This window comes from Melanotaenia boesemani, chromosome 4 (assembly GCF_017639745.1).
Source record: "Melanotaenia boesemani isolate fMelBoe1 chromosome 4, fMelBoe1.pri, whole genome shotgun sequence".
Classification (NCBI taxonomy): domain Eukaryota; kingdom Metazoa; phylum Chordata; class Actinopteri; order Atheriniformes; family Melanotaeniidae; genus Melanotaenia; species Melanotaenia boesemani.
Window position 1 is genome coordinate 31,546,001 of NC_055685.1, and position 26,349 is coordinate 31,572,349.

The 26,349-nt window shown below is 39.0% G+C and overlaps 1 protein-coding gene across 1 annotated transcript in view; it reads left to right on the top strand.

The window, feature by feature from the left end:
- The window catches only part of LOC121639066 (xylosyltransferase 1-like), an 83,829-nt gene that overhangs the window by 48,850 nt on the left and 8,630 nt on the right, over positions 1-26,349 (top strand). Inside the window, exons 2-9 of the mRNA XM_041984246.1 lie at positions 88-673; positions 6,447-6,619; positions 6,780-6,982; positions 11,715-11,795; positions 14,577-14,793; positions 15,233-15,409; positions 18,826-19,091; positions 23,955-24,159. Of these exons, the coding sequence (XP_041840180.1) occupies positions 88-673; positions 6,447-6,619; positions 6,780-6,982; positions 11,715-11,795; positions 14,577-14,793; positions 15,233-15,409; positions 18,826-19,091; positions 23,955-24,159 (1,908 nt within the window). The remainder of the gene's footprint in view (positions 1-87; positions 674-6,446; positions 6,620-6,779; positions 6,983-11,714; positions 11,796-14,576; positions 14,794-15,232; positions 15,410-18,825; positions 19,092-23,954; positions 24,160-26,349) is intronic.

The window sequence follows — 26,349 nt, forward strand, 5'->3', positions numbered from 1 at the left end:
CCCACCCTTCCTCCCCCTCTTCCTCTTTCCCCACTCCCCATTGCTTCCCTCATCTTTTTCCTTTCAATTTTTTCTCTCTTTCTCCAGGATGGATATTACTCCCATCGGCCAAAAGAAAAAAGTAGAGTTGACAGCAACAATGAGAACTCTGTGCCCAAAGACTTTGAGAATATAGACAATAGTAACTTCGGTGCACGTTCACAACCGCACCGGCAATCTGTAGGGGCCACCAACAACAAGCAGCGGGAGCATCTGCAGGAGAAGGCCCACACTCAGCAGCAGGCCTGGCGGGATAACTCGCCTAGTTTGGGCCGCAGTTCAAACGAGGTTCTGCCTGTAGGCCACCAGTCGCTGGCAAATGGAAACAACGCCTCCTACCCTGATGGTCAGGGCATCGTAGGAAGCCCACGGCAGCACTACCATGCCTCTCAGGCACAGCTGACCCAACCACAACACAGACATCAGCACCCTCAAAGAAAGCAGGTGACTCCAGCAACACTGGAGGTGACATACGACCAGCCACCCAAGTGCGAGATTAGTGGGAAGGAAGCCATTTCAGCCCTGTCTAGAGCCAAGAGCAAAGAGTGTCGGCAACAGATTGCTGAGGTTTACTGCAGACACAAGGAGGGACAGTTAATGCCTGAGAAGGTTGCTCGCTACTGTCCCCTTGAAGGTAAGTACATCATTCTAATTATAATGATGGTAATGATTGTACCAGTAGACATACCATTTATGAGGCCTCAGTAATGTTGAGTTTCCAAATATTAGTGTTTCCCTGAACAAGTTTTACATTTGCATGAGCAAAAATCCCAATTAAAAATAACAACAGCCCGTTTTATCAATTTCCTGAGAATATGACACCAGTCTACATAGTGAGGTCTGTGCGGATTTGAATCAGATTTTATTGTCATATGCTGGCAGAAAAAGTAGCATCAGGATGGACAGCACATTTAAATTCAAAATATCGTTTGGTGTTTTTTGCCTCCAAACTAATGGTAAAGCATTAACATTCAAGTATTATGCTTTTTTGGCGCAACCCTCCCCACACACATAAAATCACTCCAGCCATTCATAGACAAGATTTTATTACTTAAAACTAATTCAAATATAGGAAAACTTCTTGATTTTTTTTTTTTTTTTTTTTTTTTTTTCTTTAAATTTATCACAAAAAGAAAGAAATATAGCATTTTACCAACATCATGCAGCTCTCAGTGGATCAAAACAGATGGTAAGACATCTGGTAACGTTGGTGTATTAAAATGAACATTTATTTGGAAGCAAATACAAATAATTAGTCACAGATAATCTCATTTGTGTTCTGTTAATATTTCTTTATCTGAAATATCTTAAAATAAGCCCAAATCATTTAAAGAAAATATCCCTAACAGTAATACAAGTTTTCAGTCTTTTCTTTGTGTGTTCACATTTTAAAATATTTCTGTGGTACAAAAGAAAAGCAGGAGCCTCCAAATCAACCCAAGACATTACTCTGTCAGGTTTTAGTAGATGGTGAAATATTTATTGTTCTTGTAATTGCAATCTCTAATCACAGTAAAGAAATGTCTGCCTTTCTGATGTATAATCAGTAGAGCAAATTGTTGAAAGAAAATTGGGAAGCTACAAATTGGTTTTTTGTTTGTTTTGTCAAGCTGGCTGCAGAACACAGGTTGGTCTTTCTTCTTTGAAATGCACAAACACAGAAATACACATCTCCGTTTTTCCGTGAGAATGTATGGACATCTGCGGGCTGGTTCTCGATTCTGTAAACAAAATCTGTTGCGGTTGCAGCCATCAGTGAGCAGCACGCATCAGCAGCCATGTTTTAAGTGAACATCACATACACACACACGCTTGCATGCACGTTGGTGAGTGCTGAATGGACAGCAGGAGAGGAGGAGAAAGCTATTACACATCCTGCCTGTTCTGGTAAGATACCTCCCCAGCCCTCGCTCATCTTACTCTTACTGCACAGGTGACTTTGCAACTTTTGTGCATTCTCTTTCCCAGGAGCAGCTGTATAGTTTGTCTGTGCCTAAGCTCTTGTCATCTCATGCAGCAGCTCACATCCCACTCAAACTGACAGTTTGATCAAAAGAGACAAAGAAATTGAAAAGGGCTTTCCCCTGGTGGCAGGGCTGTAACAGCACGACAACTAAATTAAATCACTTTTCTTTCTCTCCGTCTGCCTGCCTGCCGCCTGCCAGTGTTATCTCTCTCTTTCCCTCCTCCCTCCTCTGTTCTTTTCCTAACCTTGTTAGCTGAAAATTGTCCAATTTGATTTGATCAGTATTCTGTCCTTGAGGTTTTGGCGAGATTAGTAATTGTGTTAGTTTTGCATTAGAGTCATTGCATTTAGGAGGAATGTGTTCACTGTCTTTGATCCCATATGCTAACGTTTTTGACAATGACGTGACTAGCTGCATTGCCTCAGCACATGTATCAGCAAGCAGCTGCTTCCTTACAGATATACAGTGTTAACATAGTGGCCTTGTAGTAAGAAAGACTTGTCTAAATCATGAAAAGTTAAACCATATTGAATCGATATTTTGGATGGAAGAGATCAGATGTAATACTGATTTTACCTGGAGTCAGACCAGACAGATATTCCCTATATGATCAAACAGAACCTTCGAACATATTGTCTGCATTGTTATTCGCAAGTGATCCAACCGGATTTATGTCACCAGCTATTTTGTATGGGTTGCTGTGGCAACAGTGCAGCTATGCTGATGCTGTGGCTTTCCAATGCCACAGCATTGCATAGAAGCAGCTAATTTATTTCAGCGGTTGCCCGTGATATGTTTACTGCTCCAGAGAGCTCGTTCATTAAAATAAAGAGCCACAGTCCAGCTTAAAATTCATATCATAAAGCTTTGTTTCTGGGTATACTCACAGTTTGAATCACAGTTCTTAAAAATTTAGCTGTGCTCATGGTCATCTGGTTAATTATGCAACACACCTGACTCGAATCAGTGGGTCACGAACAGACCAGAATTGAGCAGAATTGACAGCAATTTGTTGGAGAATTATTTAATTTAAATCAGATATGTTGCAGCAGGGAAACACATAAAAACATTCAATTTAATGGGATTCTATCTATCTATCTATCTATCTATCTATCTATCTATCTATCTATCTATCTGTCTGTCTGTCTGTCTGTCTGTCTATCTAAGCAGAGTTTTGTAATTGACTTGCACAGCTAAATTAAGTTTTTACTTTATTTATTCCCTGATATGATATGCATCTTTTTTAATAGATCATATACATAATTAATGATATCTACAATGACAAATGTGCTGATCATATATTTTCAACTCTTAGTTGTATTGATTTTACTCGCATCTGTCACTCACACTGGATTTGATAGTGGGTCAGTGGGTGTCATGTTGCAAGTGATGCAAAGGACACTGAAATCAGATTTGACTGACCGGAGAATTAGCCTGAGATCCACTGATCTCATCTGACTAGCATTTCAAATCACCTCCAGTTTAAATGTTCCTCCAATAAGACATTGAGTGTGTTTCTTCACTGTTCAAACTGTTTGAACTCCACCCTGATGCAAGGACAATATGACAAAACTGGATTTGAACTGGAAGTCTGAGTGTATATTTTGTTGCTTTACAAAGAGTGATTGCTTATTTGGCATACAGTCTATCTCCAAATGAGCATCATTTAGTGCTCCAGTGTTGCTGGATGTGACATTAGGCTGTTTGTGAACAAGTCATATAAAATAAGACATTTATAATATGTCTGTGCTGTGTATCCACTGGCTGCAAATAGGTGGAAAAAAAGCAGCAGACACCATCCCTCAGACATGTTCTAATTCAGCGTGGTACAAGTCCTTTGAGACTTAGCTCAGCTCGTCTTCTAACCTCTTATATAAGCAGTAAGGATGGGGACTGGGTAGGAGTTAGAAGCTACACAAGATGATGGAGGAGAGCGGGTTGATAGCAGATGAGGAAAAGGCAGTTTAAAGAGTGATAGTGAGGGGAAGGATGATAAAGAGCGATGAGTCTAAGGAAGCTCTCTGTTTTTTTCTTCATGATGACGTATGCTCTTTCTTCAGGTACATCGTCTGCTCAAAGTGCTTCTGCAGATAAACAGTTTGACAAAATTGACAATAAAATCTAAGCTCACTTTCACACACACGTACACACGCAGAAGTGCTCATTAGTTCAGCTAGCTAGCATAGCACACACTGTCAAAGTGCTTTGTGAAGTGACTGGCCAATTATCCCTGTGCAAAGCAAACCAGTGAACCTTCTTAACTGGGCACCAATTACTGTTCAATCTAATGCGGGCAACAGCAGATTTCCCTCGAATTTGTCTCACACACACACACACATACACACAGAAAGATCTAAGTGTGAATGAGTGACAGGAGGTGGTCAGTTAGAGCCAAGGGAGTGTGTCATTAACCTTACCCTTGTGATCAGCCTTTAAACAAAGTCACATCTATGACCTGCTTTTAAATTAGAATGAATAAGATGATTCAACTTGATCCAGACTTTCTGTGCTCAGTTTACAAAGCGAAGACTTGACAGGCATCTGCCCTTAAACTCAGAGTAATTGCAAGACCTCAGGGCCAGACATACAGTAGCGACTTTTTTTTTTTTTAAATGTCACCTCAGGGACTAAACAGTCCCCATGTCAGTATCCCCTCAACTTAGTCTGCCGCTGCAGTTTCGACAGGCTCTTGGGAACTGAAGCCCCATATTATAGTCATTAATCTCCTTACGGCATGTTTTGCAGAAAAGAAAAAAAAAAGTTTCATAAGCTCCATGTAACACATTTGTTGTAATAACAGAAGATTTAAAGACAAACATTGACAGATAATGTTGGGGGACTTACGATGCAGAATTGCTTCAAGGAATTCAACTAGTTTCTGTTTTATTTATAAAACTGCAAATCAATACAGAAGTTCTCTAAGCTTACTTATGTAATTGTTTTGTTTTGTTTAAGTTTATATGTCTTTGGTGGTTATGGCCTGTTCAAACCCACACAATGCAGCTAAGTGAGGGTTTAAAGGGCTCTTCAGAGATTGATGGAATTGTTTCGCTTGACAGTGGCCTGACAGACCACGACCAGGGCATGTGTGCCTGCATTCTTATTGTTGTCTTTTTTTTTTTTTAATTCAAGGCAGCTCCTGGGAAATATGCCTGAGAGAAATAATGGCACATTGTCAAAACACACTCCACCCTGAGAAACCCTGTGGCATTGCTTATAGTTTTCTTGTCTGTGGGAGGATAGCTACAGTCTGGAATTTGTGGTTGAAATAGTTGAATTACTTCCAATTCAGTCATAAGAAATGGATGAGTGACTCAAGGTTGTCCAGTTTTCTTTTTTTTTTTTTTTTTTGGCTTTTTTGTTGTTGTTGTTTTGTTGTTGTTTGTTTGTTTTTTTGTTTTGTTTTGGTTTTTTTTGTTGTTTTTTGTAGGGCTGAAGCAACCATTAAACATCTCTATTCTTACTTTCCTTTTCATTCATTTGTATATACTTATTGTAAACACCATTTTGATCATCTTGGCCTTAAGAATATTTAATATATAGGTTGTAAAGTTGTGATACACATTTCTGCTGTTAAAGTTTGAGTTAATAAAGAAACAAGAAACAAATCTTTCTTAATTTGCCACATAACTATCAAATGTGTTATAGAGCACACATAACCACGTAGCCAAACATTTGTTATCAAAGTGGTGACCAAGTAAATAAAGTCAGGTCTTAAAATCCTAAGAATATGATCAGTGTTCTCGAGCGTTATCAAGTAGGATGACTGGTCTACATATGACAGTCAGATATTCCAGGTCTGGGGAACTGTGGCTTTCCACACCTTTTTCTGCAAGGCCCCCCTTTTTATTGACAACAATGAAAATCCATACAAATCTTTCAGTTTGCTTTATTTAATCTTTAGAGTTAATGTATTTTAATTTTATTATACTGTATTTGAAATAATTTAGGTTAATTGTCCTATTTTTATTTTTAGTCATAAAGCAAACATTTCTTCAGGGTGAAACTCTTAGGGGTAAAATACACAGCATAAAGTGGGTCACGGTGCAGCAGTAAATTATCCTGAATATGCTAATTACTCTCACAATGGAGCTCTTTTTGTTGTTGTTGATATACCTTTTTGTGTAGCTAGTTTTGTTTATTATTTGACTAAAAATGATCATTATAAACTGTAATCATTCAGCATTTCATTTGACCCTTTTTTCCCTCTGGAAAATAGTTAAACAAGCTTCCTTGTTGTTAAAGTTGTTAATTGCACTTGTTTATCCAGACTCCCCTACTTTTCATTAAAAACCATTTTGATTTAGTAATTAAACATGCAAATAACCCTTCAATATAAGCTGACAAAGTATCTAGACACTGTTATTAATGACTAACAACTAAGTTGCACTCATATTCAGTGGTATATACGTATAAACCTTGCTATCTATACCTGCACAGGTAAAGCCAATGTGAATGTTCAGTGGGACGAAGATTCAGCTGAGAGGTTTCCATCAAATCCAGTGAGAATAGCGTTTGTCTTAGTGATCCATGGACGAGCTTCTCGCCAGTTCCAGCGCCTCTTCAAAGCCATCTACCACACTTCACACTTTTACTACATACATGTTGACCAGGTGAGACCGTGATTCTATAAACACAATAACAAGGTTGGCTAATCTACCTTATTTTTTTAAAGGAATGTGTGTTCCTTTATTTATTAATTGAACTGACTTATAACTATAAGTAAAAGTGTCATTTGTAAAATACAGTATCTTTGAACTCTGTTTCTTTTAGCGCTCTAACTACCTGCACAGGCAGGCTCAGGCCTTGGCCTCCCAATATCCCAACGTGAGGGTGACACCCTGGCGCATGGCCACCATCTGGGGTGGAGCCAGTTTGCTGACCATGTATTTGCGCAGCATGGCCGACCTGCTGGCCATGAGGGACTGGAGCTGGGATTTCTTCATCAATCTCAGCGCTGCCGACTACCCCATCAGGTAACAGAGGATGATCTCGTGTCTAAGTGGAGTCCTAAAGAGAAGATAATCCTGTATGAAATATGATAATTAGAAGCATCTCAAATCTGGATATAAAATATGTCACTACAATAGTAGCCCACTCTCAGCAAATATGGGAGAAATTCAATACACCTCATTCTGTGCTCATGTGGTCAACGACAAGCTTTAAATACAGTCACTTCAACCAAACAGATCAATAAACTAGAACCTCTGTTTTCTCAAACATAGTCCATTCACACCTTCTCTTCCTAATAACTGCTTTCTTACTTCCACTCCATTGAATAGGTTACATGTTGAATAAACTGCAATTTAATTGCCCTGGGTCAATACCTATTGACTTCCCAGGTTTGTAGTAGACCATACAGACCTGAAGTCATCTCTCTACTCAAAAACATCCCCCTTAAGAGGCTATAAAATGTCATTAAAAGCTGCAAAGTCTACGTGAACTAGACAAGAAGTCATGGAAATAGTCTATTGGAAGAAAAATTTCAGGACTAGTGTGAGTTTATAGTTCTTCGGGGAGTTGAGGGTCTGCTGGGTTTTTGATGTAGCTCTGTAGCAGCCAATTAAATCCTCCTATTAAGGAGAGAGTTATCTCCTCCGCATAGCCAGATGTCCACCAGTTGAATTTAGCCAAGCTGGAATGGGCCCTGGGTGAAAGAGATCTGTTGTCTCCACAGCTGGAGCTGAAATGATGCAGGAGCAAATGTGGATTCAGTTCATGGTCTTGCTTTGTTAGTTGTTTTCATCAAATCAATGAATGTGGCTAACATACTGTCTGTTTGCCTTTGCATAAGTGTCTGTATTTCAGCACTGCTGCTGTGTGCATGAATGAGTTTATTTCTTGCCTTCTTGATAGTTAAGTGTGTTTCAGCACCTGTTAATGTACATTTATGCATGTTTATCCTCCCTATATGCCTTCTAGGTTGTTTTTGTGCCTGATTAAAGTTATTTGTGAGTGTGTGTGTGTGCTAAGAACCTGTTTTATTCCTGTATATTGCCTCCTCATTTGAATAAGGGTGATGCTGTTGAGAAAAAAGGCTGACAGAGGAGGTTTTAAACCCCATCTGTTGGGAAATGAAAAGATTGATGGAGCGAAAGAGCAAGCTGAGAAGCAGATATGACAGGGGGAGGTGAAAGAGCACTAGAATAAGCAGTTAGAGAAGGAAAATGAGAGGGAACTGCATGTTTTTTAGCCATGCAACATCAAAATATGGAAATTGCAGTCTTGTATCTTTGCTTAGCAAGTGCATTTGCAACCACAGCTTAGATTTAACTAAGTCCACACATCACATGTTTATAAAGTGGAACTTGAAAATGTGGTCTTTTAAAGTGTCAGGTCTGGGTTCAACCCCTATAAAAACGAGTTCTCATGCTACCCGAGTGTCCTCAAGCAAGAAACTGAAACCCATTCAGCTGTTTTTTTAGCTGACAATCTTTTAATTTTTCACCTCTTTAGGAAGGAATTCTATCACAAAGAGACGAAAATAAACACATCAGCATTGCGTTACCATGACAGATTTACTAGCACAGAAATGTATTGTAATAAGCAGATCCCGCTCAGCACCAAAGCCCTACACAACCACACGAGTAACTCCTTCCCATTTGTCAATTTATTACAAGCCATAACCTGCTCCATACAGAACATTGAGCCCATTAACCTAAAACTGCCCAACATGCACTATTATTTCCTCAAGATGCAATAACTTTGGTCACAGAATAGTGCTTGTCTATCCATTGTGACTGTGCTGCGTTGTTGCAGGCAGGAATGCGGGGGGCTCCCCTGCCCTGTACTGTCCTGACCCTTGCTGTTATCAGTGGGACTGGAGACAAGCATTATTTCCCCTCTAATTCCCTGATAATGTCTGTCCTGCCGCATGGATGGCTCTCAAAGGCAATCCCAGAGCCCCCGACACCAGCAGAGGGGCTGTGTGTCCACAGGGAGATATACCATGTGTGTATATGTGTGTGTGTGTGTGTGTGTGTGTAATTGTGGGGTTTGAGTTCGGAGAGGCCAGAGGATGAGTTATATGATTGCTTTGTCTGAGAGCTCAGGCCTCTTTCCCAGCTTTTATTTATGCAGACTGGTTGCTTTTTAGCTCTTTTTCCTTCCTTTTAAGGCTCCCTTTCTTTGAGTTGCTGCAGCTTTTAAGAAGTCTGAGCATTGTGAGGTGGTGACTGGCTGCAGCAATCACATCCTCTAATCTCCCTCAATTAGTTACCTGCCTCTGATAAAAGTTTTACAAGTAATAGCAGTAATTCCATTTCTGGAAAAAAAAGCATTCATGACTTAAGACATCTAAAATAATTAGTTAAAGATCTTTTTTGGAACAGAGAGCTGTTGCAGCATGAGCTCTTGGTCATTCAGTCATTCTCCTGGAGTGAAAGTCTATGGTACAAATTAGCAAATTAAGGCCATAACAATAACTGTTTATATGAAAAGTGGCTAAATCATTTAGGTTACCTGCCTCTGCTGCTGAAAAGGTTAGCATATTTTAGAGAGTGTTTATGTTAAGGTGGAGTTAAAACGCACAGCAGTGTGTGTATGTGTGAGTGTTGATGCGAACAACTCTGTGAGACAGAGCCGCCACAGGGCTGACAGTGAGCAAACTAGACCCAGTGGACGGGGTGACCACTCAGGTGGCAAATCTGGAGCCTGACATGAATTTCCCTGTTTCTCTCTCTGTGTGTGTGTGTGTGTGTGTGTGTGTGTGTGTGTGTGTGTGTGTGTGTGTGTGTGTGTGTGTGTGTGTGTGTGTGTGTGTGTTTGTGTGTGTCTCCAAGCCCACAGGCATTAGTGTGTCTCTCTACACTGTATATTATATAGTCAGTGTGCATAGCAGCAGATACACAATGTGCATGTCTGTGTTTATGCTGCTGTGGAAGCAGAGACAGAGGACTGCATGAGTCTGTACAGCACATCATCAGTTAGTCTTTATGGCTCAGGACCTCCTAAGATAAGCCCCCCAGGCTGTGAAATTGCTCCTTCAAGAGAAAATGACATTAATATGCACTTGTCCCTCCCCACACTGATCCTTGAGCCTCACTGCTCTTTTAGAAAGACAAGCCGAGCCATCATGAAAGGCTCTGCTGCGGATGAAATGTTGGAGCCATTGACTGGGGCATAGCCTGCAGAGCAAAGCTTTTAGCCTGTCTAGCCTGTCTATGAGGAAGTAGACTGCTCCACAGTGTAAGAGCAGCATGAAGTCATTCATCAAAATGGTATATAGCATGATCTTTTGTATAATCCTAAATACCTGTAACAGCTTTGAGGGACTCACCAACTGATACTTGGAGCAACCAAGGCATTTAACTGATTGGTGCAGAATTTAATGTTCTTTGCTGTCCCCCACCTCTGTTCAGGAATGTTTTGTTTTTTGGTTTTTTTTGTTTTGTTTTGGTTTGTTTTTTTGTCATTGTTACCTTACTCCAGTGTTTAACTGGTCATTTGTGCAAAATTTGGCAATTTAAAGCTGTTTAATATTCATTGGTGGAAGTGAAAAGTTTTTCTGTTTCGAGTTTGGTTTGTTGAATGATAGCTTGTTTGAAAGCCAGCTGTCGTCCAGGATGCAGAATTCACAGTTATGATGTGGAAATTAGAAACTTTCAATGCAATACGAAAATAGGAAACCTATTGCATGTTATGGTTAAATTGTGTTAACATATGACTTTAATATGCATGTTTCTCTCTCTCTCGCTCTCTCTCTCTCTCTCTCTCTCTGTGTGTGTGTGTGTGTGTGAGTGTGTGTCTTTTTCTGGATGCTTTTCATTGCATTAACATTATACTAACTCTTTCTTTCATCCTCACTTGGTGGAGCAAAGACAAAAGGACACAAACCAAGTTTAAATTTGGGAATGATAAACATCCCCATTCATTACTTTTAATGAGTTTATCCCTCAAAGACACAGCTGATCTACTCAATAAAGACAGTGTGGTGTGATCTGAATTTATTGGCATTAGCAGCATATACATAATCTTTTTCTGCCCACTTCAAAGCAGCAATAAGAGCTCCAACACATGGACCCATGAAAGACCCCATTATGAAAAACAATAATTCCAGATTCTTAAGTGACTATGAAGATGTTAGATGCTATGTGTTATGTGTTGTTTTTCAGGCTGTAAATTAATTTAAATTAACAGGAGTCAAAATCATATAACACCTTTTTCATATGCTCTGTTTGTTCAGGATTACAAGTTGTACTAAAAATATGTCTCACTGCAGCTAGCCATCAAGTAGTAGATTCCTTTTTATGGGATCATTTCAAATAGCCAATCACCTCTAAACACATTTGAATTTGTGCATTTTTCATCTTAAGTAATGAAAAGTAAATATTTTGTTCAAATTTTTTAGAACTTGATCTTTTGGCTCTCAGTTTCCTAAAGCATGGCAAGCGAAACGTTAGTAAGAAAAGAAAAGAATTGCTTCTTTTTTTCAAAGTACATAAGATTTCTTTGTTTTATGTTACATTTTGTTAAATTGCATTGCCTTTAGATGGGTTCAGTGATTTGCACATTGTTGCGTTCTGTGTAATTTAAATTTTAAACAGCTTTTAAACAGCTCAACTGGTTTGTAAAATATGAACTATTCACATAGCTGCCCTCTAAAAGTCATTGTATCTATAATTTGCACTGCAGAAATTAATGTACCATTACTAGCCAGACCTCACCAGATGTTCTTGGTCAAAACTGAGATATTTTCTTCCTTTTCAGGAATAATAACCAGCTGGTGGCCTTCCTGTCTAAATACAGAGACATGAACTTCATTAAGTCCCATGGCAGGGACAATGCAAGGTACGATATATATATATATTTTTTTTTTATTTAATTAAATTTTTCTCCAGCAGCTACCCTTTGTACCTCCATCTATGTGTCTCTTTTTCTCACTCATGCACACACTCAGCACCTACAGGCTGTGTGCAAAGAGAGCACTTCTGCCAGCACAGCGTGGTCACTGAATCATAATACAATTAGCTTCCATCTGTGGCTTCATTAATTAACCTTCTTGGTGGGGTGAGCTAACGTGGCCAGTGCCAGAGTGCTCGTTGAAGCTGACACCGCCCTGCTTTCTACACCGTCACACCCTGGTGGCAAACCAGTCATCACGCAGCATCGTGGGCAAAGATACCCCCACACACAGGGAAAAAAACTGTCCACCATAGATGCCTGAGTCAGTATGACTCAGCCGTACATTTGTGTGTTTGCTGTCACGGTATTTCATTCTGTCCTACTGTTTTATATTAAAGTATCCGCTCTGTTCTTTTCTTAGCAAAACAGAATGTTAATAAACAGATATATGCTTATTTATTTGCTTCTGATCAAAGTGTGTGCACTTCTATAAAAAGAGAAGATTTGGCAGTTTGCTGGTCTGAAGCATTCAGGTGTGTGTTAACACAATGCCATCAAAGAAGGATATCAGCAATGAGTGAAGCAATTATGAGTGCCCATCAGTGTAAGACCGGTTATAAGGTCATTTTCTAAATAATCTGAAGTCCATCATTTTACAGTGAAAAAAATGATTCTCAAAAGGAAAGCATTTACAACATGAATGGATCTCCCAGCGCTATCAGACTGTGCAACACTCAGAGAAACTGCAGGAAAAAAAGAGCTACAACTCATACTCTACATGCCTCAGTTAGCATGTTAAATATTCACATTACAATTAGAAAAAAGACTGAACATGCATGGCTATTTTTGCTCATCAACCTTCCTTACTGCCTCTAAAGAAAAATAGAGTAATTCTGCATGGACAGATTAATTGACATTCATTGTCAACAATGCTGACTAATCTGTATGCTCGATTTGTGCCAAGAAATTAGCAAACAATGAAAAAAAGTAACATTGAAAGATATTTCCACAACAAGCACAAAACGTTAGCAAAAAAGTACCAAACTAGAGATGACCAAAAAAAAAAAAAATGCTATTTTAAGATGCAAACATACTTAAAGTAAGTCAATTCCCCAAACTGAACCACTCCTGCAGGTTTTGTGGCAACTCAGAAGATAGAAAGGCCATTCACAAACTGAGAATACACCAAAGAATCATTAATTACAAAATTAAATTAAATTAAATTAGAGATATGTCTCTCTGCAAAGACTGTCAAGGACAAGACCATTGAAATGACAAACATCATGACTCAGCTTTGATGCAGCTCCAGCAGACTCAGTTATTTGTGAGTCGAGCAATGTTGACTGTTGTGTAGGTATGTGAAGTCTGAAGGTGCTCAGGTCTGGCATTTTCTGTCATAACATAAAAGCAATAAAATGTTTACATTTTGTTTATTCTAAGTTATTTTTAAGTGAAATAGGTTTTGCAGATCTAAACAATGTTAGTTTGATGGGACAGGTGGTAAAATGGCTCCTTTATTAGTAAATGTTGCAGATCCCTGATCTAAACAAACAACAACAGACAAGACCAAAGAGGAGATTTATTTATTTATTTATTTACTTACTTACTTATTTAATTTTTATTTATTCATTTATTTTTTTGTGTGTGTGTGTGTGAAAACCAAACGCAGCAAATTAGCATATATACCAACTATCAAGCACGGTGGTGGAGGACTGGTGATTTGGGCTTATTTTGCAGACATGGGGCCTGGGCACTTTTCAGTCACTGTATAGAAGCGTTTTCTAGATTTAAATGTGAGGCCATGTGTCTGACAGCTACAGCTTGGATAAAATCAGGTCATGGAACAGGACAATGATCCCAAACGCAGCAAAAAAAAAAAAAAAAAACAACAAAATGGCTAAAAAGGACAAGCATCATTTTCTGTTAATAAACAATTCAGTCCAGTCCAGACCTCAACCTGAATGAAATGCTGGTCTTGTTGACCAAGGTGCTGTGTATAATAAACACATGATACAAACCTTAATGAAGTGAAGCAACATAGAAGAAGTGTTAACCAAAGTATATGCAAAATGTTATAGGAGGCTAATAGTGTCATCAGAATAATTACTTAATTCTGTTGTTGCTAAATATTGTTCAACCAGACATTAAATCATGGGTTGAACTTCTGCATTTTGGCCTTTTTTTGTTGTTAAATAAGTAATGACAGCATAATGTGCCCTATGTTGTTCTCTGCGATTGTATTTCTCTAATTTATGACCTGGTTACTTAGTACGTAAAACCATATAACTGAAAGAGGATGTACTTTGTTTTTCACATGACTGTGCATGTCTTCATCAGAGGGAACAGTCTGACCTAGCTGACCTGAATTTGACTCCTTCTATCTAACACCCGATCTGTTCACAGGAGCAGCACCATCCATTGTGCATGCTGGGGGCTACTCTTACTGCAAATTGTGTAGTGTAGGGTTTAATCTGTGGATGCAGTGTTTGAGGCATAGCTTCATTCATATGACTGTACTTTTTGATGTCCTCTATTAAACAATGTAAAAGTTTATCTAGATTTAATAACAAGCAACTCCAAGTTGTGTTTTCTTCTCTAAGAAGTCAAGGTTGGCTGTGTTTAGAGTGCAAGAGAAGGAATGGAAAAAAATAATGAAGTTTTGGAAGAGTTAGGGATCCAGATATGCATAGAGTTACATATGAACACCTTTGTGTTTCTGTTTATCAGGTTTATCCGTAAACAGGGTCTAGATCGCCTGTTCTATGAGTGTGACACCCACATGTGGAGACTGGGTGACCGAAAAATCCCAGAAGGCATCTCTGTGGACGGTGGGTCCGACTGGTTCCTTCTCAACCGCATGTTTATTGAATATGTGATCAACTCCAAGGACGATCTGGTCACCAACATGAAGCGCTTTTATGCTTACACTCTGCTGCCTGCTGAGGTAACACACACACACACACACACACACACACACACACACACACACACACACACACACACACAGACAAGACTTTTAGAGATTGAAGTCTTTGTTAAGCTCAAACAGACATGCATTGCTTGTACCTGCACTGCAACATTTATATAACTGTCTACACTGTTCTGTTTTCATACTCTGAAGCAACTCAAAGGCAGACAAAAAAAACGATAAAGTTGAAAGATGTATTTTCCACAACCATTCTCAGGGTTGTATTAAAACTGGACTGAAATCTCTGTCGGCAAATTGAATGTTTATCATGAGCTCCTTTCTCTTCTCCCACTCCATTTCCTCTTGTGAAATGGATTGTGTAAAAAGAAAAAAAGAAAAGAAAATAGGTGGACAATTTTCTGATTTTGTCTCCTCCCCCTTTTCTCCCTACTTGTTCCAATTTCTCATGTCCTAGTCCTTCTTCCACACTGTGCTGGAAAACAGCATCTACTGTGAGAGCATGGTGGATAACAACCTGCGCATTACAAACTGGAACCGCAAACTGGGATGTAAGTGTCAGTACAAGCACATTGTGGACTGGTGTGGATGCTCTCCCAATGACTTCAAGCCTGCAGACTTCCACCGTTTCCAGGTAAAAAAAAAAAAAAAAAAGAAAAAGAAAACACACACACAACACTCAGGTGTTAAAGAAAGTTTGCTGGCAGCCTCCTGCGACCAACTAGAAATTTTACATGTGATGTTTTTGTTAAAAGGTTCTTAGTGACATGACAAATGCTTTCTCATATTTTAGGGTCATATTCAAACCTAATCTGAATATTGTGATGTAAACAGCTTTGAAATCACCAAATAAAACATAATTGAAAGACAATTTTCTCATCATGTGGCCAACTCATTTAGCTTAAAACTGAAGTTGCTAAAGAATTTATCAACTATCCAGTTGAAGAGACAAAAGGTCTTTAGGTATGAGGAGGAGAGCATTTATCAAGACTGATTCTTACTCATAATGAATATCTGGAAACCAAGGGACTGTATTAAGCACCCAAATTAGTAGCTTAGTGAGGTGGCTCTAGGTTGAACTCTGGATTTTCTGAGTCACAAAGGTGTTTTATTTCTTATCAGGTTGCATTGTCATGGCAGCTAATATTCCAGGATAGTTTATGTTGGAGATATGAAACCTTTTGGCTTTTACCATCAACCATCTTCGTGCAAGATATCTCACAGGAGTGATGCTTATCTCATATGTAAATTGCCAGTCAAGTATTTTTATATCCATTTGATGTGTGGTCCAAGCTCTCAAGCTATTTATTATATCCTCTTTCATACTGTAATAGCGTGCTCTAAGGGTTATTGAGTTCAACCTTAAAAAAAAGGCAACTCCTCTAAAATGATCTAATTGATTATTGAGATGTAAATAAATGTAATGAAATGAGCTACTACTGTGTCTTCCTGTGCCTTTTTGACCAAAGCATGCCACAGACATATCATTAAGAGTTCAGTAATTTAACCCAAACTGCAAAACCTTTTAAAAGTTTAAACAGGGAAATAACCAGACCATGCAGTTGATGCGTTAAACAATCAAATATACAATTAAAAAGTGTAAACGTGTCACGTTTCTGCATGTTTGAGGCACAGCATAGTTGTTAGAAATTAGCAGCTTTCAAATTCAACTTCTTTGCCCTCCAGAACTGTCCTCTCAACCTCAGCATCCAGTGTGTTCCTTCAGCTTTCACAGTCAATATGTGCAAAATTACGTCTCAATTTGCATGACCCTGAAAGGGTATTTAAAAAAAAAAAAAACACAGCAGTAGTAATTAGGTCCTATTTTCCTTGAATAAGTGAGGGAGAGGGGGTTTAGTTGGCTTTTTAAAATGAAGTGAATCAGTGGCATTGACTCCAGGACCCCAGAGTAGGTTTGTTTTTTATTTGACTTTTAATGTTCTCCTAAAAAGTGAAAACTGTAGTACAAAGTGACTCCAAACATTCAGACTAACTCCACTTTTACTCACATCCCTCATGCTGTGAGTCATTTCATCTGTCCTGTTCCTCACATACCAGCCATCACACTGACCTCAGTCCTCCCTTTGCCAAACCTTCTGTCTCGCCTCAGTCTCTGGCAGCTCAGTGCCAACACATTACCCTAAGTTCTTTGGCAATGCTGTTGGGTCTGGTTGGCACCCAGGTCAGTATCAGCAAAGTCTGACCCTGACAACAAAGCAGTCTTTTTAGAAGCCACCCAGACCCTGTTACTAATAGGACTTAATAACCCATTGAGACATCTCTTTGTTCCTTAGCAAGATACGATTCAGATAAGTAGAAAATACTTGACTTTGGTTTGTAGATGACAACAATAATTCATGTTGCAGCTGTTAAGTGACTTTGATGTGCACTTGTTTCTGTTGGTCTATTATTGTTTAATAACCTGTTTCAGGTTAAGGTATTTTTGAGAGCTCTGTTGGAAAGGAAGGCTGTGATGGATCAGTTCTTATAGATCTGTAAATGTATCTTTGTCGTTCAGTGTGCTCCTTCTGGATTCCCACAGAGGTTAATACATCGGGTTAATGTGTGAAGCCACACTTGCATCCTACAGTTGTTTTGAAGCTAAACTCTCAGAAATGTGCCGCTGCATGATTGCATTTTTTTAAGAAGGTAACACCAATGTGTTTGGTACAAAGTGAGGGCTGATAAATAGTTTGTCGTCTGGAACTGGAAAGATGTCTTTGTGTGTGAGCCAAGCTTTGGAGGTGGCAGATTTTATGATGCAGCATCAACCACATAAGAAACAGCTTGGCAGGGACAAAGTGGGTGAAAAAAATGTGGGGGATTAAAAAAAATGTTAAGAAAAAGTTGATGAGTAGATGAAATTATTACCCACACATAAAAATCTGTGAAATTATACACTACACATGGAGATACAGAAGAGTTTCGGGTTTTTTCCCTTCTTCTTACCTTTCATGGTCGAATACTCTTGGCTACTAATATTGACTGTAGTTGCTGTAATGAAGCTGACATTGATCCCCCGAGTGATTTCTAACTCCAGTCATACACCAAAAATCCATTCATTGATAGCAACTATATCGCAGTGTGATTAACCCTTTTGAAACATTCCCCACCGGGATGTTTGGGAATGTGCTAAAAAAAAAGTCTGATCCATCACAGATCATCTTCACAAGTTTCAGGGCTTAAAGGCTCAGCAGCTAAAGTCTAGGAGTCAATTACCATAGGGAATTTTCATAGGTTATCTTGAGTCCTTAACCAATAATTATCCTTGTCTGGTGAAGTGTTGATAAATCTAAAACCAACAAAACAACTCACAGAAGCAAATTCTCTACTAGAGTCCAGTTATTTACCCAAAAAACATCACTAGAAATGCTTTCTCTCTTTTTCTCTCTTAAAGGAACTGTGCTGATTTTATATATCAAAGTCTGTTTACAGGTCTAGGGTCATACTTCCTAATGTGAAAAACATATGTATAAAGCCTTTTAAAGCTTCAAAGGAAGTTACATTAAACCACATCACCATCAGTTTGAAAGAAGTGTGTTTTCCAGCTACCTTCTCCAACTAAACTATTAATGGTAATGTTGCATTGTGGGTAATGCAGCTCCCTGATTGATTTTTATTTTCTATGCTGTCAATCTTCATTATCTGATGCTAGATAGATGGGGTAAACACTCCACAACCCTTGTGGGTGTACTGACCTGAAGAAACATTTAATATTTAACACAGTCTTTGTGCTGCATAAGAAAAGTGAGACACAGAAGAGCGTCATTTCAGTTTAATGCCTATTCTAATCAATTCACAAATCTCTAAGGAAAATAATTCTTTATTTGTTATCTGCTACCTTCAACCACCCCTAGTCTTCCTCTTATCTGCACTTTGTTTCTCTCCTCTGCCCACATATCACTTCAACAAACATCTCACACATCACGTTTGTTCCAGTGACATCCTGGCACACCACCATTTCTTAATCTTCTCCTTTTTTCTTTTCTTTATCTCATCTCGCCCTGCTTTGCTCTTCTGGTCGCCTCCCTCCCTCCTCTCCTTCTGCAGCAAACAGTGCGGCCCACCTTCTTTGCCAGGAAGTTTGAGGCCAGCGTGAACCAGGAGATTGTAAACCAGCTGGATGCATACCTGTTCGGGCCATTTCCCCAAGGAATGCCGGCGCTCAACTCGTACTGGGAAAATGTGTATGATGAGCCAGATGGCGTGGCCAGCCTGTCGGACACACAGCTCACGTACTACCATTCTTTCTCCCGGTTGGGCCTTGCCAGGGCCGCAGCGTCGCTGCAGGGGAACCCAAACGATCACAGCTGCAGGTTTGTATTATGACCCACAATCCTCATTGACATTCACAAATATACATGCAAATAATTCTTGTTTTTCACTCTATGATCACACACCTGCACCGACTGTTTATCTTGAGTTTGTGTCATTGTCAAAAGCAAGCTACACCTATCTTAGCATGAGAAACCACAATACACAGCAGATAAAAGGCCTTTTGTATTTCTCCTCATGCAACATCACATAAGATCCCATGTCATGGAAACAGGATGGCAATGGAAAGCTCCAATAAGCAATTGGGAACTCTGGGTAATGCTTTTCATTTTGAAACACAATACTACACTGTGTCAGTTTATCCCAGAGATAATGAGCCTATATAGGTCATAACATTGAAAGCTGGCCTGTAGGCTAGTCTATTATTAGTGGAAATGAATAAATTCCAGAGAGCAGTTAACATACTGTATGCTGTTTAAAGGAGAAAGGGAAAATAGTCTATGCTTTTATATTACATGAGCTGATGGAACACTTCAGCATCATGTGCTAAACTTTTGGTTTAATCAGCATATGTTTTCAAGGAGCATCTGGTGTAGAAGCAGTGTAGCTTAATTGTCCTTTGGCTTACTCACACAGCGATGAGACCCAGATGCACAGCAATTAAAAAGAACATTTCAATGCACTGCTCCTTAAAATGCAAGATGAGAAAACATCCACAGTAACAATAACTGTATATACTGTATGTTCTAAGATGACATCTTTATATTCATCTGAATGATATCAACAAATAATAAAATTCCTTTCCCCCCCACAAGTTGGTAATTGTTCCAACAGCATATGGAGACAAACTTTAATTTAATTTACAGTAGATTTTGTTAGTAGCCAAGCTAAGCAGCTAGTCTGCGCTGCTTCTCTTGGAAAAGTTTCAGAAATCAGTATGTAAACTGCCTTTTATTGTCACTTAAAGCAGTGCACTTGCTGAGGAGTAAATCTTCAACAACAACACAGAACTAATAACCTCAACTGGAGCATGCTTTGTGTGAGCTGAGATGATTTCCTCTCCATAAGGACATCCAGTGCCACAACACCCCTCCTAAACACCCACACACACACACACACATATACACACCCTGCTACTCTGTAGGTGTTCCATAAAATCTTGCAGGTAAAAGCAAGCAATAAAAGGAAACACAATTTTATGGTTACCATCCATCAAACCTTAAAAACATCTTTTGGCTACAGCTGTTTCTGTTCAGGCACAATATTAGTTAAAATAAAGATGTGAAGCTTTAAAATTTATGCATGTGTGTATTTGCATGTACAAATGGAAGAATGAGGGTATCAAACAGACAGTTTTAGATCAATGAAAGGCAAACGGTCATAAATCAAGGAAGCAGGCTGAAAAGTGTGTATCTGTGTTTGTAGAGTAAGTGATCCGTGTGTGTTTATGCAACCAACTCAATCTGTTGTGTCTACAACACAAAAACAGACTTGTCACTTTTTTATATACATAAATACACAAAGTCTTAGTTGCAACAGTATTTGATGGTGTATATGTCATTACTGTTTAGAGTAAAAAGAAGGCTTCACCCTGAACAACCTGAAATTTCCTGAAAAAAAGAAAGTGCAGTTTTAATAATATTTTGCCTCAGTTTCTGAGTTATATGTGCATTACAACTTACAGATTACATAGATCTACAAAATCAAACAATTCACTGGGATCAGGAAGTGAAAAAACTAGAAGCGATTTTAAATGTACATACGTATATTTCCACATCTGTGAAGTAATCCTGACCATCTGAACTGACTCACCTCATCATATAAACTGAAGTCAGATGTATTAGGTAAGAAAGATTTAAAATATAAAACAAGTTATCCTCATGCCTTGGAAAGTTTTATATTTAAACATATAACATACAACCTCCAGTAGATAAATCAGGAGTTACTATTACTTTTATTAGAAAATTTCAGTTAATGTCTTTTATATCACCTCAACATTTATCCCGTGGGCCGGATTGGACCCTCTGGTGGGTCCATTTTGGCCCCCAGCCCATATGTTTGACACTCTTAGCCTAAAGCAATTCAGTTTTGTTTTGAAGTGAGATCCCGCTGTTTTAGAGCAACACCACCAGGTTTTTAAAGGTTGTAAACTGAACCGCTGAGTTTAATTGTTATGTGCATTTGTGTTTACAGTTGCATGTTTTCTCTACATTTTATTCAGTTTCATTATTATTATTATTATTATTATTATTATTATTATTATTATTATTATTATTATTATTATTATTACATTTTTGTAATGTCTTGTAGTAATATTGGTATTGCAAAGTTTTAGTTTTGAATGTGTTTTTCCAAAAAGTGCTAATATTTTGGAATTTTTTACATTTATTTTTTTAGTTTTTGCTCATTTTGGCAAACAGGACCTGAAGTGTGTGAGCCACAATGAGTCAGACTGCTGCAGTGAGAACGTTCTTAGATCAAGCTGAACAAAAAAGCAGAAATAAAAACTAATTCCCTTGTGATTCATGTAATTTAGCCACGCTCTGCTTTACTAGCGTAAAAATTTAATACAAAGTGTGTGTGGCAGGGCTATGTAAGTCCTGCCTGAAGCTGTCTTAATTATGTTTTATTGATCTGGAATTTTACTGATCAAGACAAGTAATTAAACCCCATCAAGTTTCTCCTCGAAACATCACAGCAAAGTTTACACTTAGAAATCCATCTTATTCAAGTCCTAGTCTTATGTCTCAAGTGCTGCTGACATATGTAGTGTGTGTGGCCTCATATTTTGCATGCATGTAGAATTCAGATGCTTTACTAACAGATGGGTAGGTCAGTCCCAGTGTGAGACTATAGCAAAAGACACAGAGAGCAATTTGGAGCTTTTAGCAGCTCGCTGTGACTCAGTTGGAGGGACTGTGGAAGAAAAGCTTGAATGGAGCTTCTGTGCAGGTTACGCCCTGGCCCCTTCTGACTGCCTCTCACACTGGCAGTCACGTCTCCTTGTTGGAAAGACGTGAAAGCTTAGAGATGAGGACAGAGAGCAGGGTAAATGAAGAGAAGAAAAGAGTTAAAAGGAAGAGGCAAGTGGGAAATAAAGAGAGGAGAAAGAGAAAAAGACAGAAAATGGGAACAGGAGTTGGGGTGGGGGGTGCAGCGCAATCCTTGTGGGTGTAAATATTTGCTGTTCTGCTTGTCAGGGTAGCATTTACCAGGACGTGTTGACTCCTGGCCCTTTAGTGGAATACTGATGAGGCTATGGGCACATGGGAGTAGGCAGAAACACTGTGTGTTTGTGTTGAGCTCCGTTTGTGTGTGTCCAAAGCAGGAGGACTAAAGGGGTGTTGAGAAAGCAGAGGGCTGAGAAATCTGGGCAAGAAAGAGTCAGGAAGTATGCAGAGAGCAGCTGTGGAGCGTTTCCCAGCAGTGCCAACCCTGGCCCCCTTTTTGTTTTTCCAGAAGTCACTCCGGCTGGCTGCCCTGAGGGCCGACCCTCTGCCACATGTGAAGCGACACTCAAATAAGCAACAGATTAATCAGAGGGGCAAGAGCATCATTCAGCTTCAGCTGACTGAATGACCCAGTTCAACTTTGTTCAACAAACTTGTGTTTGGAATTTTGTTTTGTTTTGTTTGTTTTGTTCAAAACTCTTCACTAATCTGCATCTGCTGCCAACGAACCTCTTTTATCCCAAGTATCTCTTTGCTCCTCAGAACTCGAGTCCTTAGTTAAGCAACCAGCACACTGTAAAACAATAACTTTAATTGTTTACTTGTCTCAAGCCGCCCCTCCATTCTTTATATTTTTCAAACAAGGATGCAAACTTTTCTCTGGAAGTCGGCAACTAACTTTCAGTCAAGTCCTTGTACCTAACAATTTTCAGCAGAATGTGTTGTCTTTTTTGTTAAGCCACTTAACTCTGACCTATAAATCATTCACGCAAAAGAAAGCTCCCAACAAAGGAGGAACCAGATAACTTAACACAGAACACATTTTAAATAGTCTCATTATGTAATTCTTTATTAACCGCGTGTTGCAAAGACATGTCATGTTTCACAAGTCATTTATTTGGTTGCATCAACAATAAATGCTAATGACAACTCATTTTGGCAAGCATGAAATAGTATTTTTCACCAGCTAGGTGATTTTAACAGAGATATCAGTCTAATTGAGTCTCTGAAGCCCTGAGGCTTTCTGGTTGGTTGTTCCACAGACGAGGACCGTAGTGATGGAACAAGGCCTTACCACAAGATTTTAACTTTAGGAACAATTAAAAGGCCAGTACCAGAGGACCTCAGGGTATGCGAGGGCTCATAAGACCCAATTTATGACCCAACACATTTATAAGCATCTAAACTGAAATGCACAAGGAACCAATGCAGCAAATATTGATTTTAAATACTTTGAATGATTTGAATACATCTCAATAAATTGCACTTACTTTTCTGCTTCCCTGGAAATATATGAAGAAAAAGGGGTGGCTCAAGACTTTTACACAGTATTGTATCTCTGATCTGCTGCTATTACCATGTGCACACATTACAAGTTAAAAACCCCAGTGACCCAAGTGTGGGCATAGTACCTCACAAGCAGCACTTCATGGGAATTATCTGCAAAGTCTACACGTCTTTGACCGATTGGATTTCTGTTAAAGGTCATTGAATTAATGTCTACCGTGTCACACAATTACAGAGCACATTGACTCCCCACTAACCTTTACTGCAAGAACACATTAGCATCCAGCCACATTAGCATGTCCAAGGCCAGTTCTCCTCAGACGTTATCCAGGTGAATCTTGTTATTCTTTCCTTCTTACACTATCAGCCCTGAAATGTTGCACAGGTAGGTAGGTCAGTAGGTATCAGGTTTGCTAATGGATTCTCACTTCTTCAATGCTCTGCCAGGTACTTTCCCATCCCCATGGGCCACCCAGTGTCAGTGCATCTCTACTTCCATTCAGACCAATTTCAAGGCTACCTGGTGAAGCACCATGCCACTAACATGGCAACAAGCAAGCTGGAGACCATGGAGACCTGGGTGGCACCCAAAAAGAACTTCAAGCTAACCAGCCCTCCTACTAGCACATTCAGCAGGTTGCAGTTTGCAGAGGTGAGTCAGCGTGTTAGCCTGTGTGGCATACAAGCTGTTTTTAATTTGCATTTAAAGTCACATGTTTGGCATCGAGCACAAAGCAATCAGTCAGCCATTGCCAGTGTCAGGTAATGAATTGTATTAAAACTTTGAGCAACTAACAGGAAAAACAGCTCTTCAGCTAATAATTAGAGTTGGGATATACAGCTCATTGCTATGGTGACCTCATATTCATTGCTACGGTGCCCTTGCCAAGACTTATAGCACTGCACAACTCCACACAATTAAACTGGTACCTGTAATGGCCTTGTAAAATGTAAATTGATTGAATTCATCCAAGTTTACAGGGATGAGTGCTTCATGTGCTGCTTATTTGTTGTTTCCTAATAGAATGTCTTCTCACCTTCACACTGGAATGCTTTCCTTGATTGTCTTGTTATGTTAATCTGTGTTTCTGTTTACCACAATGCCTGTTTAGGATACAGCCACTCAGCTATGATGTGACAGCCACCGAGTTTAAAAAAGGACGAAATTAACCGAGCGAATGCAAATTGACCTTTTTTCTGTGCTTTATCCTGCATGACTTTGTGGGAAACAGAAATGTCAACAAATTTGTTTGCGAATTTGTTTGCTTTGAGTTCTCATACACCTGAACACACCTTGACCCGGTGCCACCTTTTCTAGTCATTTCAAAGCTGACAGAAAGAGATCCAGGTTCCCAGACTCCCTAAGCCTTGTTGTGTGTCTTGCCTATGAGACCATGAGTGACAGAGAAGTGATATGAGCTGTGGTTTTTATCTGGATGCTCAGGCTGGAAAAGCATTCTCTGTCTGCCACAGTACAATGGATGTCAGTCAATTTGTCCATCTGTCATTCTAAACACTAGCAGAAAGAGCTTAAATGAGACTACGTGCTGTAGCTGCAGTAGCTTTGTGCTTTATGTCAACCTAACAGATAGGAACCATATTACTGAAGCTAAACACTGGAATTTTCTAGATAAACCATATGGTTAGCTTAACAATATGTTTCCTGTCTTCAAATATAAAGCAAGACAGATATGTCTTTTCACTCCACCGTTGCTGCCTCCCAGCTGCCTTTTTACAACATGATTTAGTGTAGAACCACTTAAAGCCCACACAGTTAAAATTAGTATTTCACCTCAAGTTGGACTTGACATTGAGAGGTATATTATGCTCAGCTGTGTAAATCTTGTATGGTAGTACAACACTGACTTTGACTTATGACTTAGTCCTTGTTCTACCACAGTGTACAAAATCAAAATGTCTGCACACATACTTTACATGCCCACTAAATTTTAAATCTAATAAAGACAATGCATTCGAAATATGTGTATGACTGAAGAAATTTGCAAATGTTGTAAACTGCAACATATATAAATAGAGGTGTAGACAGACAGATACAAAAATAATGTAAAAAATAGATGAACAGACGAAATACTTATAATTCTGTGTGTAATGTGTGATGTGTGTAATTTGTCAGGAAAGATGACAAATTAAGTTCCTGTGACTTATCTTCTTTGCAATAGCTCAGGTGGCAGAGCAAGTCGCCCAATGATCAGAAGGTTGGTGGTTCAAATTCTGCTCCCACAGTCTAAACACTCCTTGCCTCCAGTGATGGCATCGCCAGTGAATGAATGCTCGGTGGTGGTCGGAGAGGAAGTTGGAGCAAATTGGTTGCCAAGCTGTCAGTGTTCCCTGGGGTAGCTGTAGTTTACCATCACCAAGTATGAATGTGGAGTGAATGTATAATAGATTCAATCAAAAACACTTTCAGTTCCTTGAAAAGTGCTATATAAATCAAAATTGAATCTAAATAAATTTAATCCACTATCAATTCTTGGAAACCTGTCTTGGTCAGGCCTCTGGGAGTACCAGCTACATTTCTGGCTTTCCAGTTTAGCTGTCAGGCATTAAAATAACAAATTTGGGGTTAAAAACTTCCTGTTTTCATCATTGTTTGAGTCCAGATCAATTTTAAAAAGATAAATGAGGAAAAAAAAGCTAAATTATCATAAGACAAGACAATTTTATTTATACAGCACATTTCATACTAAAGACAATCCAATGTACTGTACATGAGCAAAAGAAAAAATTCAAGAGGAAAAAAGCATACAGTGCATTAGATATAAAACACTTTCACTTTCTTAATATACATACATTATGAAAGTTTTGACATGTGGAAGTGGAA